Source organism: Telmatherina bonti, assembly GCF_933228915.1.
Source record: "Telmatherina bonti genome assembly, chromosome: 3".
Taxonomy (NCBI): domain Eukaryota; kingdom Metazoa; phylum Chordata; class Actinopteri; order Atheriniformes; family Telmatherinidae; genus Telmatherina; species Telmatherina bonti.
In genome coordinates this window covers 307,411-323,141 of record NC_136621.1, presented here as the reverse complement: position 1 = coordinate 323,141, position 15,731 = coordinate 307,411, and the positions used below count along the sequence as shown (strand labels likewise).

At 46.4% G+C, this 15,731-nt stretch overlaps 1 protein-coding gene across 1 annotated transcript in view; it reads left to right on the top strand.

Annotated features, from left to right (window-relative positions):
- The window catches only part of xylt1 (xylosyltransferase I), a gene marked incomplete at both ends in the record, with an annotated part of 188,183 nt that overhangs the window by 99,733 nt on the left and 72,719 nt on the right, over positions 1-15,731 (top strand). Inside the window, 3 exons of the mRNA XM_079264310.1 lie at positions 7,239-7,411; positions 7,564-7,766; positions 13,013-13,093. Of these exons, the coding sequence (XP_079120436.1) occupies positions 7,239-7,411; positions 7,564-7,766; positions 13,013-13,093 (457 nt within the window). The remainder of the gene's footprint in view (positions 1-7,238; positions 7,412-7,563; positions 7,767-13,012; positions 13,094-15,731) is intronic.

The following is a 15,731-nucleotide window of genomic DNA, read 5'->3' as shown; positions in this document are numbered from 1 at the left end:
GGTCACATGGTCTAACATCATCCAGGCTGATATCCAACAAGTCAGATTCCTTGTGCAGGGGGGTTATGATGTCCTGGAAGCCCAGCAAACCTTCATGTGTGGGGAAAGAGTGATACACCTTCATGCCACTTTTTTCAGGAAGAGGCTCACTAGAACATCTCCTCAGCAGCTTTCCAAAGGTCCTGGCAAATGGTCGCTATTGTTGGCACCATGACCAGGTACTTAAAGCAATCGCTGAGAGCCTATCATCAGTCATTAATATGAGCAAATACCAATGTGCCACAAGGAAGGCAATCTCCTTTATTAAAGCTGGAGATAGACCCAGGGCAGGTCCACATAAGACAACAGGCCTCCTCCACAAAGCTTCAGACTGGCAACTTTGGTTGGACTTGTGGAAGCAGCTAACCTTCCCTCAACACATCGTGTAAACATCTCTTCGGCCAGACACAATCATCTTCTCAGATGAGTCACAACACCTGATCATGTTAGAACTGACAGTACCCTGGGAAAAGAGGATGGTGGAAGCCAAGGAGAAGGAACACTTGAAGTACCAGGTACTCGTGGAGGAGTGCAGGGGCTAGACTACATTCTGTGAGGCCATAGAAGTCAGCTGCAGAGGCTTTGCAAAACACTTACTTGGTGAAGTCCTCCGCCAACTGCAAGTGACAGGGGCTGCTAAGAATAGGACCATGAGAATCCGCTAGCAAGGCAGCAGAGAAAGCCTTAAGGTGGAAGTGGCTGAAAAGTGCAGGTCCATGAGTAACTACTGGGACTCAAGCCTAAACTTGATCACCCCGGCTGTGTCGCCTGGGCGAGTGTGTCTGATGTTGTGAGACCCAAAACACCTGATGAACCCAGCATACATCACTGATGATCTGTCCCAGTGCATCCATGAGATGTTTCTTCACACTTTAGTTGGTTCCTTAACAATCTGAGAGGACCTCATTTGATCAGTTTGGGGAGATGTTTACCATTTATTACCCAGTGATATGTCATAGTGCCTCTTGGTATTTATGGCACCGCCTTATAACACATAAGAACAGAGATACATTAGTATCATAGGGGGTCGAGGGAAAAAAAAAGCCACTTCATACACTTAAGCACAAACTCAGGCGGAAACACACACAGTTCAGGGAGGTGGTGAATCAGGTGGGGAAGGGGGTGGTTGATGAGGGGGACAGAGGGTCTATGAACATCACTTCTTCCGTTCTCAGGGGGGGTTGCACCGGCCCAAGGCCGCTGGGAAGCCGAATCCAGATATGATTGTTGTTTGGGTTCCAGGCAAGGAAAATAATTTTTCCTCGGCCTTGAGTCCATAGCAGGTCTCAGGCTGGCAGCTCCAGACAGCCGAATGGGGGGGTCCATTTCCACCGATTCTAGCAGACATCTTCACCATGTTGTTATCAATTCTGCGTACAAGCTATGGGATCGACGAAAGATGAGCAGTTTGGGCCAGGCTGGCATCCTGCTTACAGTCGGTCAGGTCAACACAAGTCTGCGCACCGCTAGCTCGGCACATTCCGTTGCAGAATTCAGGCAACCTGCCAGTTGTTACCAGAATCTCACGGGTCTTGAGCTAGATCAGAACTCCGCCAGCGCCAATCAGCTGAATCTCGATCACCAGCTGAATCCTGATCACCAGTGACAAATCATCAGCTCCTACAAGATGATGGAGAAGAAGAGCAGGTCGATAGCAGATGAGCTGTTCAAGTCTGTGAGTTGGAGGATGATGTATGATGACTGCTCCAGATGATGAGTGTTCAGTTGAAGAAAGCCCAGTTTTTCCTTAGTGATGCTTTTTTTATTATGGTACGTCATCGGCTCAAACCGCTTCTGCACATGAACAGTTTGACAAAAATGACAATGAAATTTGATCTCATTCACACACTCTCATTAGTTCAGCCAGCTAGCATTGCACACACACTCAAAGTGGTTTGTGAAGTGACTGGCCAATTAGCTGTGTGCGAAGCAAGCCTGGGAACCTTAGCTGGCCACCAATTACTGTTCAATCTAATGCAGGCCACAGCAGATTTCCCTTGAAGCTGTCACACACACACACACACACACACACACACACACACACACACACACACACAGAAAGATCTAAGTGTGAATGAGTAACAAGAGGTGGTCAATTGGAGCCAGGGGAGCGTGTCATCAACCTCACCCTTGTGGTCGGCCTTTAGACAAAGTCTCATCAGTTACCTGCTCCTAAATTAGAATGATTAGAATGATAATTAGAATCATTATCATAGATAATGATTCTAATTATTGGCAGATAATAATTAGAATTAGAATGAATACAATGATTCGACCTGTATGATCCAGACTTTCTGTGCTCATCTCACAAAGCCAACACTTGACAGACACTTGCCTTTAAATTCAGAGTACTTTCAGGACCTCGGTAGCAGAAGAGATGGGCGGAATTCACCCCAGGGACTGCAGTTCGATGGGCTCCTGGGAACTGAAGCCCAATATATAATCACTAATCTCCCTTTGGAATGTTTTGTGGACAAATATTTTTCATAAGCTGCATCTATGTGTTTGCTGTAATGGTTGAAGATTTAAAGACCAACAGTTACGGATAATGTTGGCTGACTTGCAGAACTGCTTCATTTCTCTTTTATTAAATAATTATAGAAGTCCTCCCAGCACACTTATGTAATTGTTTTTGTAAGTTTATATGTGTTTGGTGGTTATGGGCGTTCCAAACCCACACAATGAAGCGAAGTGAGGGTTTCAGTGACTTGCCAGAGATTGTTGGAATTGTTTCACTTGACAGTGGCCTGGCAGACCACGACCAGGGCGGGTGTGCCTCCATTCTTATTGTTGTCCCTCTTTTTTCTTCCCAAATTCAGGGCATCTTCTGGGATTTATGCCTGAGAGGAATGATGGCTTATTGTCAAAACACTCTCCACCCTGAGGGGCCCTGTGGCATTGCACATAGTGTTTATGTGTTTCTGTCTGTGGGAGGAAAGCTAGTCAGGATTTTGTGGTTAAAATAGTTGAATTTCTTCCAACTCAGTCATAAGAAGCGGAAGTATGACTTAGGGCTTTTCGGTTTTCCCTTTTTCTTTTTATCTTGAGGGCCAAATCAACCATCAAACAACTTGGCTCTTACTTTCTTTTTGTAAATACTTCTTGTAGTACAACATTCTGACCATGTAAAGTCTGGGTTACGCAAAAATATATATGGGCCTTCTCAGTTGTAATCACTCATAACCACATAGCTAAACCTGTATTATTAAAGCACTCACCAAGTACATAAAATCTGAAAGTCATAAGAGTGTCAGTGGCATCAAGCTACATGCAGTAGGTAGACTGCTCTTCATCTGGCAGTCAGACATTCCAAGTCTGGGGAACATCCGCAGTCTCTGCCTTGTTGCACCAGCTGTAAGTGGTGTAGATATCCGCACTCCTCTTCGTTTAACGGACATGCTGCCCCTGCTGTAGCTGCGGCCTGCTAACTCTATAGACAAGTCCCGTATGGATGGTTGGAGCCAGTTGTCAGCACAATGCACCAGTCACAGAGACACTGCTTGGCTGCAATCTGTAACTTTGGTTTGCTGGTGTGTTTGTCATGGACCTGGTAAGTGCTGAGAAGCGGTGGCCTAAATAGTTTTCTCTTTTACAAGGCTTTAGTTAGCTGCCTGGAAGTATCATCCTTGTGGACCCTTCGGCCCTGGTGACATCCTCTGTAACGTTGTGGACGCAGTGATACTCCAGTGTGATGGTTCTCTGAAAGTGTAATCCCAAACTCAGACGATTCTTACCAGTATCAAGGAAAAAAATCAGGGTAAAAACCCAATTTTTAAAAAACTCATCAAATTGATTAGAAGCTTTGTCATTAATTATTCTTGATTGATTTTTTTTAATGGATTTTAGTGGATGACTGAATCAAATAATGACAGACATTAAAAGTGCAAACCCGAGCTCTAGCAGCCAAAAGTTAAAAAAGTCATTTTAGGTAACAGCTGCAGCTATTCTTGAATTTAGTCTCTAAACTTTGACTTTTCACATCCGTCTACACTCTTCACTGATACGGATTAATATCTGACGGTAAGCCAAGGTATGATCAGCCAGTGGCTACTGAACATCTTCTGCTTTGTCACCTCATGCAGCTCAGGATGGGGGACTGTATCCAAGTCCAGAATCCATGCAATCTGTTGATTTTCCTTAACTAGGCTGTTTATATGAACTGGCTGGAATTCATGTGAAGTAAAGGATTCAGGCTTTCTATTTACTCTCCAAAAGTGTCCACAAACACCTGAAAATGGTGCAAGATTTTGGTATCCAAACTGCTATTAAATGCATTATTTTCAGCATCGTTAAAATGGCTCGTTGTAATTAAGTCCCACCTGTAGCAAAAACGCAAATAAGAACCTGCATACAGTAAATCTGGCTCTGTGTAGCCAACAATCTCATCTGTATCCAGTAAACTATAAAACTAGCAGGTTAAAACAGGTCTGGTGTTGGCAGTGATCCTCAATTATCCTAACCCTGACGCTCATCATCACTGAGGCACTTCAAAAACAAAGATTCTCTCACCGACTGTAATTACCCCAGAAAGCACAATTCAATTCAACTTTAATTAAAGTTAGACAAAGCACTTTACAATAAAATCGATTTTTGTGATCCAGTTAAAAAAAAAAAAAAAAAAATCATTATTTGTCAAGTTTCTAATGTCATACAAAGATTTTATAAGAACTAGCCTGGTTGAGGACAACCAACAGGATACAGTCGTCCATCCTCAGCATGCACAGGAGCTGAAATGACTAAAAACTCCCTTTTAACAGGATGGAAAATCTGCAAACTCGGCTCAGGGAAGGTACCATCTGCCTCAATCTGGATGTGGAGAGGACAGGAAGACAGCTCAGTGAACGCCACATCATTGTGCAATGTGACATCTAATGACACTGGAGATGTCATATATTTATACATGGAAAATAAAGATACTCTCTAAATTCAAAGGGTAGCCATAAGACTCCATGAAGTTCTTCAGAAAACAAATCCCTTCATGTACAACGACAATGCATATGTTCAGTGTTACATGTTCATTGGGCTTTTTAGCTCCATGCTTAATGAAATTATTCAGTTTCATTCTGCTTTTGTTGGAAGCCTCACCTAAAATTTGTAAAACAGAAATTCCATCCATCCATCCATCTTCTGCCGCTTATCCGGGGTCGGGTCGCGGGGGCAGCAGCCTAAGCAGGGAGGCCCAGACTTCCCTCTCCCCAGCCACATTTGCCAACTCTGATCCCGAGGCGTTCCCAGGCCAGCCGAGAGATATAATCCCTCCAGCGTGTCCTGGGTCTTCCCCGGGGTCTCCTCCCAGAGGGACGTGCCTGGAACACCTCACCAGGGAGGTCCAGGAGGCATCCTACTCTGATCTCCTCCTGGATGACCGAGCTCCTCACCCTATCTCTAAGGGAGAGCCCGGCCACCCTGCGGAGGAAACTCATTTCAGCCGTCTGTATACGAGATCTGGTTCTTTCGGTCACGACCCACAGCTCATGACCATAGGTGAGGGTAGGAACGTAGATCGACTGATAAATCGAGAGCTTCGCCTTCTGGCTCAGCTCCTTCTTCACCACGACAGACCGACGCAGAGTCCGCGTTACTGCAGACGCTGCACCGATCCGTCTGTCGATCTCGCGCTCCATCCTTCCCTCACTCGTGAACAAGACCCCGAGATATTTAAACTCCTCCACTTGAGGCAGGACCTGACCCCCGACCCGGAGAGGGCAATCCACCCTATTCCGGCTGAGGACCATGGTCTCAGATTTGGAGGTGCTGATTCTCATCCCAGCCGCTCCACACTCGGCCACAAATGAAGCAAAAACTGGAAAAAACAGAGACCCAATCCTGAGGTCACCAAACCGGATCCCCTCAACACCTCGGCTGCGCCTAGAAATTTGGTCCATAAAAGTTATGAACAGAATTGATGATAAAGGGCAGCCTTGGCAGAGTCCTGTCCTGTACCTGTCGTACAGTGAACAGTCAGCTCATACAAGGGGGTCCGGTACCCCATACTCCCAGAGTACCCCCCACAGGAGCCTCCGGGGGACACGGTCGAACGCCCTCTCCAAATCCACAAAGCACATGTAGACTGGTTGGGCAAACTCCCATGCCCCCTCCAGGACCCCAAAGAGGGTATAGAGCTGGTCCACTGTTCCACGACCAGGACGAAAACCACACTGCTCCTCCTCAATCCTAGATTTCGACTACCTGACAGAGTGTGAGCACACCTTCAGGTCACTCTTCTTCAAAAGGGGGACCACCACCCCAGTCTGCCAGTCCAGAGGCACTGGCCCCAATGTCCACGTGATGCTGTTTCTATTAAAACAATCTTGAAGCTAAAGCAGGAGATATACAACTTGACTATTTTTTTTTTTTAATTTATAAAGCAAGAACTAATTTCAAGTACAGATGTGTGTCTGTTTTGGGTGCAAAAATATGGAATGGCCTATGCAGTGACATAAAGATGTGTAATTTGTTAGTTTTCAAGAAGACTTTAAAATCTAATATTATAAAAGGATATAATGAAATTTGATTGATTTTTTTTTCTTTTGTGATGTATCAGTACTAACATTTCTTTGTGAATTATTTCAATGACGGCATTGGAAAGGCTTCAGCCTATTCCTTTTTCAGCTGCTGACTGATTAATTTTTTTGTAAAACTAGGATTTTACTTTTAGATTTAAACAGAAATAAAAGCATTCATTCATGCTTTTCACTTCTGCAGTTTATAAATACAGAAAGGTTTATTTCCATGAACCAACCAGCTGCTAATGACTGTCTAACACATTTAACACATGCAAATCTCTACATTTCATTATTTAAACTTAAGCCAGTGCACTTTGATTTTAGTATACCGTATATAAAATAGTTTGGGTAACTTTGAAATATTTGAAAAAAACTTTTCATGAAACAAGCATTTCTCCAGGCTGCAACTCTAAAAGGTGAAACTCCTGGAATGAAGTGTCTCCTGATGGATTCTTTATCCTGAATCCAATGGCTCTCACACTATAATTTGATCGAGAATAATCATGATTAACTGTAATCATTCTGCTTACCTGGAAAACAGCCCCACATCCAGACTCTTAATTTCCATTGAAACTGTTTTTTTTTAGTTGGTAAACTTGCAAATAACCCTTAAAAATATTCTGGGCAAGTATGTAGACAGTGTTACACTCCGGTGCATTCAGTGTATTAACTTTGCTTTGCATACCTGTGTAGGTAAAGCCAATGTGAACGTCCAGTGGGACGAGGATTCAGTGGAGAGGTTTCCATCTAACCCAGTGAGAATAGTGTTTGTCTTAGTGATCCATGGACGAGCCTCACGCCAGTTCCAGCGCCTCTTTAAAGCCATCTACCACACTTCACACTTTTACTACATACACGTTGACCAGGTAAGAGCAAGATCATAAAAACAACCTACAGTACCAGGTTGGCTGGTCTGCCTTGTAATTGTAAAGGAAGATTTGTTTTTTTATTCATGTATAATATGAAGTTAAAATGCAGCTTGTAAAGACATGATGTGTTCCAATCTTCTTTCTTTCAGCGCTCTAACTACCTGTACAGGCAGACTCAGGCCTTGGCCTCCCAGTATCCCAACGTCAGGGTGACTCCCTGGCGCATGGCCACCATCTGGGGCGGAGCCAGTTTGCTGACCATGTATTTGCACAGCATGGCCGACCTGCTGGCCATGAGAGACTGGAGCTGGGATTTCTTCATCAATCTCAGCGCCGCCGACTACCCCATCAGGTAACGGACGATGATCTCATCTCTCAGTATGGTCCTGAAAGGGAGGAGAGGCCTGTATGAACTGGGATTATCAGGGTCAAGCATCTAAGATCTGGGTTAAAAAAGTGTCTTAATATCAAGCTGCTCTCAGTAATAATGGGAGAAATCCGATGCACCCCCGTCCTGAGCTCCTGTGGTCAACAGCAAGCTTTAAATACGGTCACTTCAAGCCAAACAGATCAGTAAAGTAGAACCGTTGCTTCTTTCACACTTTCTCTTCCTAATTCCTGCTTTCTTACTCCCACTCCATTGAATAGGTTACATGTTGAATGGATCGCCGTTTAATTGCCCTGAGTCTATACCTATTGACTTCCCAGGTCTACTGTCGACCATAAGGACCTGAAGTCCTCGCTCTTCTCAAAAACATCCCACGTAAGAGGCTGTAAAAGGTCATTAAAAGCTGCAAAGTCTACGTGAACCAGACGTGAAGTCATGGAAAAAGCCTTGGAAGAGAAATTTTGTGACTAGTGTGAGTTTATTGTCCTCTGGGGAGTTAAAGGTCTGCTGGGTTGTAGATGTAGCTCTGAAGCAGCCAATTAAAAGCCTCCTATTAAGGAGGAGTCATCTTCTGCACAGCCAGATGTCCCCCAGCTGAATCCAGCGAAGCTGGATTGGCCACTGGGTGGAAGAACTGCTGCCTCCACAGCTGGATCTGAGATGCTACTGGACTAAATGTGGATTTGGTTCATGAGCCCATTCAGTCTAGTTTTGTTAGCCGTTGGCTAGCAGCCTGTCTGTTTACTAGTGTCTGTACTTTAGCACTGATGCTGTGTGGGAATAAGTTTATTCCTTTCCTTCTTGATAGCTCAGTGTGTTTCAGCACCTCTTAATGCACATTTAAGCATGTTTATCCTGCCTATATGCTTTCTAAGCTGTTTTTGTGCCTGATTAAACGTATTTGTGTGTGTGTGTGTGTGTGTGTGTGTGTGTGTGTGTGTGTGTGTGCTAAGAACCTGCTTTCTTCCTGTGTGTTGCCTCCTCATTTGAATGAGGGTGATGCTGTCGAGAAAAAGGGCTGACAGAGGAAGTTGAAACCCCATCTGTTGGGAAAAGAAAGGATTGATGGAGCAGAAGAGCGGGCCGACGAGCAGGAATGACAGGGAGAGGTGAAGGAGCTCCAGATAAGCAGGTAGTGAAGGAAAATGAGGGGGAACTGCATGTTGCTTAGCCATGCAGTATCCAAACTGCAGTCTTGTAGCTCTGCTTAGTAAGAGCAACAGCAGTTTGGATTTAACCAAGTCTGGGTTCAAGTCCCGATAAAAGTGAGCGCTGATGCCGTCCAACTGTCTTCAAGCAAGAAACTGAAACCCTTTGTGCCGTTATTTAGCTGACAATCTAAGTTTTTCATCTGTTTAGGAAGCGGTTCAATAAGAAAGAGAAGAGAAGGAAATAAACACATCTGCATTAACATGTCAGACTTACTGGCACAGAAATGTATTGGAACAAGCAGATCCCTCTCCGAACCAAAGCCCCCCACAACCACACGAGTAACTTCCATTCATTTGTCATTTTATTACACGCCATGACCCGCTCCACACAGAACACTGAGCCCATTAGCCTAAAGCTGCCCAGCATGCACCATTATTTCCTCAAGATGCAATAACTTTGGTCACAGAAAAGCGCTCGCCTGTCCATTGTGACGGCGGTGTTGATGCAGGCTGGAATGCGGGGGGCTCCCCTGCCCTGTACCGCCCTGACCGTTGCTGTTATCAGTGGGACTGGAGACAAGCATTATTTCCCCTCTAATTCCCTGATAATGTCTGTCCTGCCGCATGGATGGCTCTGAAAGGCAACAGCAGAGCCCCCCACACCAGCAGAGGGGCTGTGTGTCCAGATATACCATGTGTGTGTTTGTGTCCAAACGGGGCCAGAGGATGAGTTACATGATTGCTCAGACCTCTTTCCGAGCCTTTCTGTAGCAGACTGGTTGCTTTTAGCTCTTTTCCTTCCTTTGAAGCCGTTTTCTGAGGTCTGATCTTGGTGCTCGCTACCTGCCCGTAATTCTCTGCATTCAGGACTTAATGCTTCCAGATGAATTAGTTCCAGACCTTCTTGGAACAGACATATAATCAGTCTCATGTTATTCTGTTGCAGCCTGAAGTTTTCCAGTTTTCACTCCTGGAATGAAAATCTGTGACATAAATATGCAAATTAAGGCCATAAGAGTGGATTAAAAAGGCTAAATTATTTAGCTGATTGCCTCTGATGCTGAAAAGTTGAACATTTTTTAGTGTGTTTAAGTAAAACTCCCAGCAGTGTGTGTGTGTGTGTGTGTTGATGCGAACAGCCACAGGGCTGACAGTAAGCAAACTAGACCGAGTGGATGGGGTGACCACTCAGGTGGCAAATCTGGAGCCTGACATGAATTTCCCTCTTTCTGTGTGTGTGTGTGTGTGTGTGTGTGTCTGTGTGTGCCTACAGGCATTAGTGTGTCTCTGAACACTGTGTATTGTATAGTCAGTGTGCGTAGCAGCGGATACACACTGTGTGTGTGTGTGTGTGTGTGTGTGTGTGTGTGTGTTTATGCTGCTGGAGCGACCGAGGCCTGCATGTGTCGGACGACACATCATCACTTTGACTTTATGGCTCAGGACCGCCTCAGATAAGCCCCCCAGGCTGTGAAATGGCTCCTTCAAGAGAAAATGACATAAATATGCACTTGTCCCTCCCCACGCTGATCCTGGAGCCTCGCTGCTCTTTCAGAAAGACGAGCTGCCATCATGAAATGTTGGAGCCATTGACTGGAGCGTAGCCTGCAGAGCTTTTCGCCCGTCTGCCAGGAAGTAGACGGCTCCGCAGTGTCACAGCAGCATGAAGTCCTTCATCAGAATCACACAGCACCTTCTTTTGTAAAATCCGAATTATGTGGAACAGCTTGGAGGGCCTCGCCAGCTGATGCTTGGAGCAACTGTAGCCTTTAATCGATAGGTGAAGAACTTCAAGTTCTTCCACATTTATGCAGAGTTTGTCAGTTTAAAGCTGTTTTCTGTCCATCAGCAGGAGGGAGGAGCTGCTCTGTGCCTGAAATGTGAAGATTTTCTCATTTCTTTTGTTGCATCGCAGCTCGTTTGGAAGCTAGCTGTCGTCCAGGATGCAGATTAGCAGTTATGATGTGGAAACATGACGGGAAACATATTGCATGTTATGGCTGACATATGATGATAGTATTCTCCCTCTCTATTCTCTCTTTTTCTCTGGATGCTGTTCTTTCCACAGACATTATATTAACCCTTTACAGCTCTGTCCCACGTCCTCACTTGGAGGAGCAAAGAACACAGGTTAAAGTGGAACTATTCTGTGCATTTCAGGCTAATTTATTTTTATTTCTGAGACCAGAAGGGCTGGGATTGATGGAGTTATTGTCACCAATGGCTTTATTTACTTCAGACCGACCCTCTCCGTAGGCTGTCAGATCAGCCTGCGGGCAAAACGAGTGGATTGAGACTCTTCCGCATTAAGCCCCGCCTCCCGCCACTGCACTACATCGGGAGCGCGCACCGCACCTGCTTTCACCGTCATTGTAACGTCTCATAAACAGAAGGATTAGGCTCATATGAACTCAATAAGAAAACAAAATACAATGTCAACACATAGCATCCAGCCCTACATGTTGGAACCTGAATCAGAGCCTGAAAACGAAGTGGAAAACAGCAACCCACAGCAACGAATGCAGCAGGATGTCTCTCTTTGGTAAACTCACCAGCCATCGTTGGAAATAACTTTATCCCACGTTTTCTGATGTATTTGTACATGCCCTTGTTAACCAGTAGAAGGTAACCAATCACCCAACCTTATCCCCCGGGACGTCACAAGGATTTCCACATAGAAAAACTCTCTAAAACGACTCATTTTCGTCACCATGGAAACCGAACGGAGAGCGTGCTGGAACTCAAACTCAAACTCAAACATGCGTTTAGGTGATAAAAAACTGTGTCGTTCACATGTCTGATGAGGATTCAACACTGTAACACTGTAGAAAGCTCAGAAAACTCCAAATACCATCATAGGAACCCTTTAAGTTCTGGAAGAATAAACACACTCAGACATTTTTGTGAGCTTCTCCTGCTGATCTTCTCCATAAAAACTGAGAGTGTGTGTGATGTGAATTTACTGGCATCGGCAGCGTGGACATCGTCCATGTCTGCGAAGCGGAGCTGAAAGAAGAGGACCCACGAAGGACAGAGGAATGTTTCCAGACCCTTATGGAGGAAAATGGATCAGCTGCTTGTTCTGGAGATCAGACTAGCGCTGTTTCCGCCTCAGTGCAGCGAGCTGTCAGGTCTGGTATATGTGATCGTTACAAACAGCCAATCGCCTCCAAACAAGATTTTAACCTCCTGTAATGAAATAAAAAGGTTGTTTTACATGTTTAGCTCGCGCTCTCCTTCCTACTGCAGGTGGAAACTCTGCTCTGCAGGCCTGGTAGTTCAGCTTAATGAACATGTTCAGCAGCATTGATGGCAGAAGAGAAGCTGCTTCCATCTGCAGTCCCTAAAACAGACAAACATGAAGCTCATCTAACAGTAAAGAGGAAATTCCACAGTAATGAGCTTGTGATTTGCTGAAAGCGATGTACTAAACCTGACCTGGCCGCCTCGGCAGCTGCTTGCTTCAGGATGAGATGGAGACGCTTCGCTGAAACACAAACTTCTCTCATTGATTCTTCCGCCTCTGTCGTTCACACACATCCGTTCTGGTCCCGATCAGCCATTAATGGGATGGAAGGACTTTTTCTTCTTGTCTGCCGGCGGACACACACTGGTTTGCAGAAGGCTAACCAACCGATGCCGGATGGGTTGCAGCAGGAGGACCAGAGCAGGCCACCTCTGCTCTAAACAGAAACTAAAATGTTCGCTGTGGCTTCAGTTTCTTGGCGGTAACAACGTGCCTACATTCCCAACATCGACTTCTCTCACGGAGATCACAGCAAATGGACTTTTTCTGCATCAACACGTTAATGAAAGAACAGCTTCATTCCACAGAAAGCAGAGATTTAATCTGAGCAGACGACGACAGCTCCAGAACCACATGAGGTTCCTCTCAGTGCGTTTCACACATTTGCTTTCAGTGTCGTTAATATTCTAAAACACTCTAAAACAACTGTTTTGTCAACGATGAACCATCAACTGTCCTCCTAACGTCATTCTATCTGGAACTGCAGACCAGACCTGGCCAGGTGCTCTGACTCCATTTCTCCGTCTTTTCAGGAGCAACGAGCAGCTGGTGGCTTTCCTGTCCAAATACAGACACATGAACTTCATTAAGTCCCACGGCCGGGATAATGCAAGGTAAGATGCAGCACTTTCTCCCGCCGTCTATGTGCCTCCTACACACACACACACACACACACACACACACTCATCACCTTCAGCCTGCGTCCACGTCTGCCAGCACAGCAACAACATCATGAGGCCGGCGCGACACCACCCTGCTTTCTGCACCATCACACCCTGGTGGCAAACCAGTCATCACACACACACACACACACACACACACACACACACACACACACACACAGGGGAAAGTGATGTCCACCACAGACGCCTGAGTCTGTCTCTGCGGTACATTGATGTCGTTGTATTACTGCTTCAGGTGAAAGCAGCTGCTCTGCTGCTCCAAAACAAAAACAAAAACAGATTCATGTCTGTGTAACTGGAGCTGATCTAAGTGTCAGAAGGTCTATAAAGCAGAAGTTTCAGCAGCGTTCAGGTGTGTGCAGAGTCACATAAAATATGGAATCGTCCTTTAGTTGACAGACAAGCGCTGCGTCCCGGATTGGACCAATACGAGATGCACTTTGTTCCAACAGCCTACACATCGGTCACACACACACACACACAGTCGAAAAACAATGAACAAAATAAAACCCAGAAAATACAACAGCCAGCAAAAATGTCTTTTCAGGCCCCGCCCCCTTCCCTCTGCACCTGCATGATGGACAGTCGTGGTTGCCTACATTACTGCGGTGACCAGAAGACCTGCAGCTTTTAAAAGTGTCTACCGCACCTGGTCGGCTTACTCTACGTCTTCAAAATCAAGACGCTGTCAATCAGACGCGAAGAGACGCGGCTGCAGATGTTTCCAAGCTAAACAGTACAACGTGTCAGCGACGGTTCAGTCACGTTCATGGTGGACTGTCCGACATCCAAGGAGACATCATCAGGAGAGCAGGATCATTTATTTATATACTGCATCGGCCAACATAAATAGCATATATGGCCGTTAAAAACATATTTTCAGTGGATGAGAAGTTAATAAATACACACAGAAAGAAATGTAGGGAAAAGTTTGTTTTTAAAACATATGCATTTCCTACATAAAAATGTTTAAAGCTTTATGTGTTTTTTATGTCACTTTTTTAAAGAGTGTTCAGTGACCATTCAATAAATTATTTTATTAGTGGTGTTAAACTGTTATGATGACATAAATCCCTTCAAATCATGAAACACAGCAAACAGACAGGGTCCAACATGTAAGGAATTAATAACGAGGAGCCGCATTTCATGCCAGGATGCACAGCGTTCCGCAGTGGTCCCATCGTGGTCCCAACGTGGTCTCAACGTGGTCCCAACGTGGTCTCAATGTGGTCCCATAGTGGTCCCAACATGGTCGCAACGTGGTCCCATCGTGGTCCCATCGTGGTCCCAACGTGGTCTCAACGTGGTCCCAACGTGGTCTCAATGTGGTCCCATAGTGGTCCCAACATGGTCGCAACGTGGTCCCATCGTGGTCTCAACGTGGTCCCAACGTGGTCTCAACGTGGTCCCATTGTGGTCCCAACGTGGTCCCATCGTGGTCCCAACGTGGTCTCAACGTGGTCTCAACGTGGTCCCAACATGGTCCCAACGTGGTCCCATTGTGGTCCCAACATGGTCCCAACGTGGTCTCAACGTGGTCCCAACGTGGTCTCAATGTGCTCCCATTGTGGTCCCAATCTGACCCAACGTGGTCCCATCAGGGTCCTAATGTGGTCCCATCAGGGTCCCAACGTGGTCCCAACGTGGTCTCAATGTGGTCCCATAGTGGTCCCAACATGGTCGCAACGTGGTCCCATCGTGGTCCCATCGTGGTCCCAACGTGGTCCCATCAGGGTCCCACCATGGTCCCATCGTGGTCCCAATCTGGTCCCAACGTGGTCCCAATCTGGTCCCATCGTGGTCCCAATCTGGTCCCAATCTGGTCCCAACGTGGTCCCATCAGGGTCCCACCGTGGTCCCATCGTGGTCCCATCGTGGTCCCAATCTGGTCCCAACGTGGTCCCAATCTGGTCCCATCGTGGTCCCAATCTGGTCCCAACGTGGTCCCAATCTGGTCCCAACGTGGTCCCAATCTGGTCCCATCGTGGTCCCAATCTGGTCCCAATGTGGTCCCAATCTGGTCCTATCGTGGTCCCACCATGGTCCCATCGTGGTCCCAATCTGGTCCCAATCTGGTCCCAACGTGGTCCCATCGTGGTCCCATCGTGGTCCCAATCTGGTCCCAACGTGGTCCCAATCTGGTCCCACCGTGGTCCCATCATGGTCCCAATCTGGTCCCAACGTGGTCCCATCGTGGTCCAATCGTGGACCCAACATGGTCCCAATCTGGTCCCAATGTGGTCCCACCGTGGTCCCATCATGGTCCCAATCTGGTCCCAACGTGGTCCCATCGTGGTCCAATCGTGGTCCAATCGTGGTCCCATCGTGGTCCCAATCTGGTCCCAACATGGTCCCAACGTGGTCCCAATCTGGTCCCACCGTGGTCCCATCATGGTCCCAATCTGGTCCCAACGTGGTCCCATCGTGGTCCAATCGTGGTCCAATCGTGGTCCCAACATGGTCCCAATCTGGTCCCAATGTGGTCCCACCGTGGTCCCATCATGGTCCCAATCTGGTCCCAACGTGGTCCCATCGTGGTCCAATCGTGGTCCAATCGTGGTCCCAACAT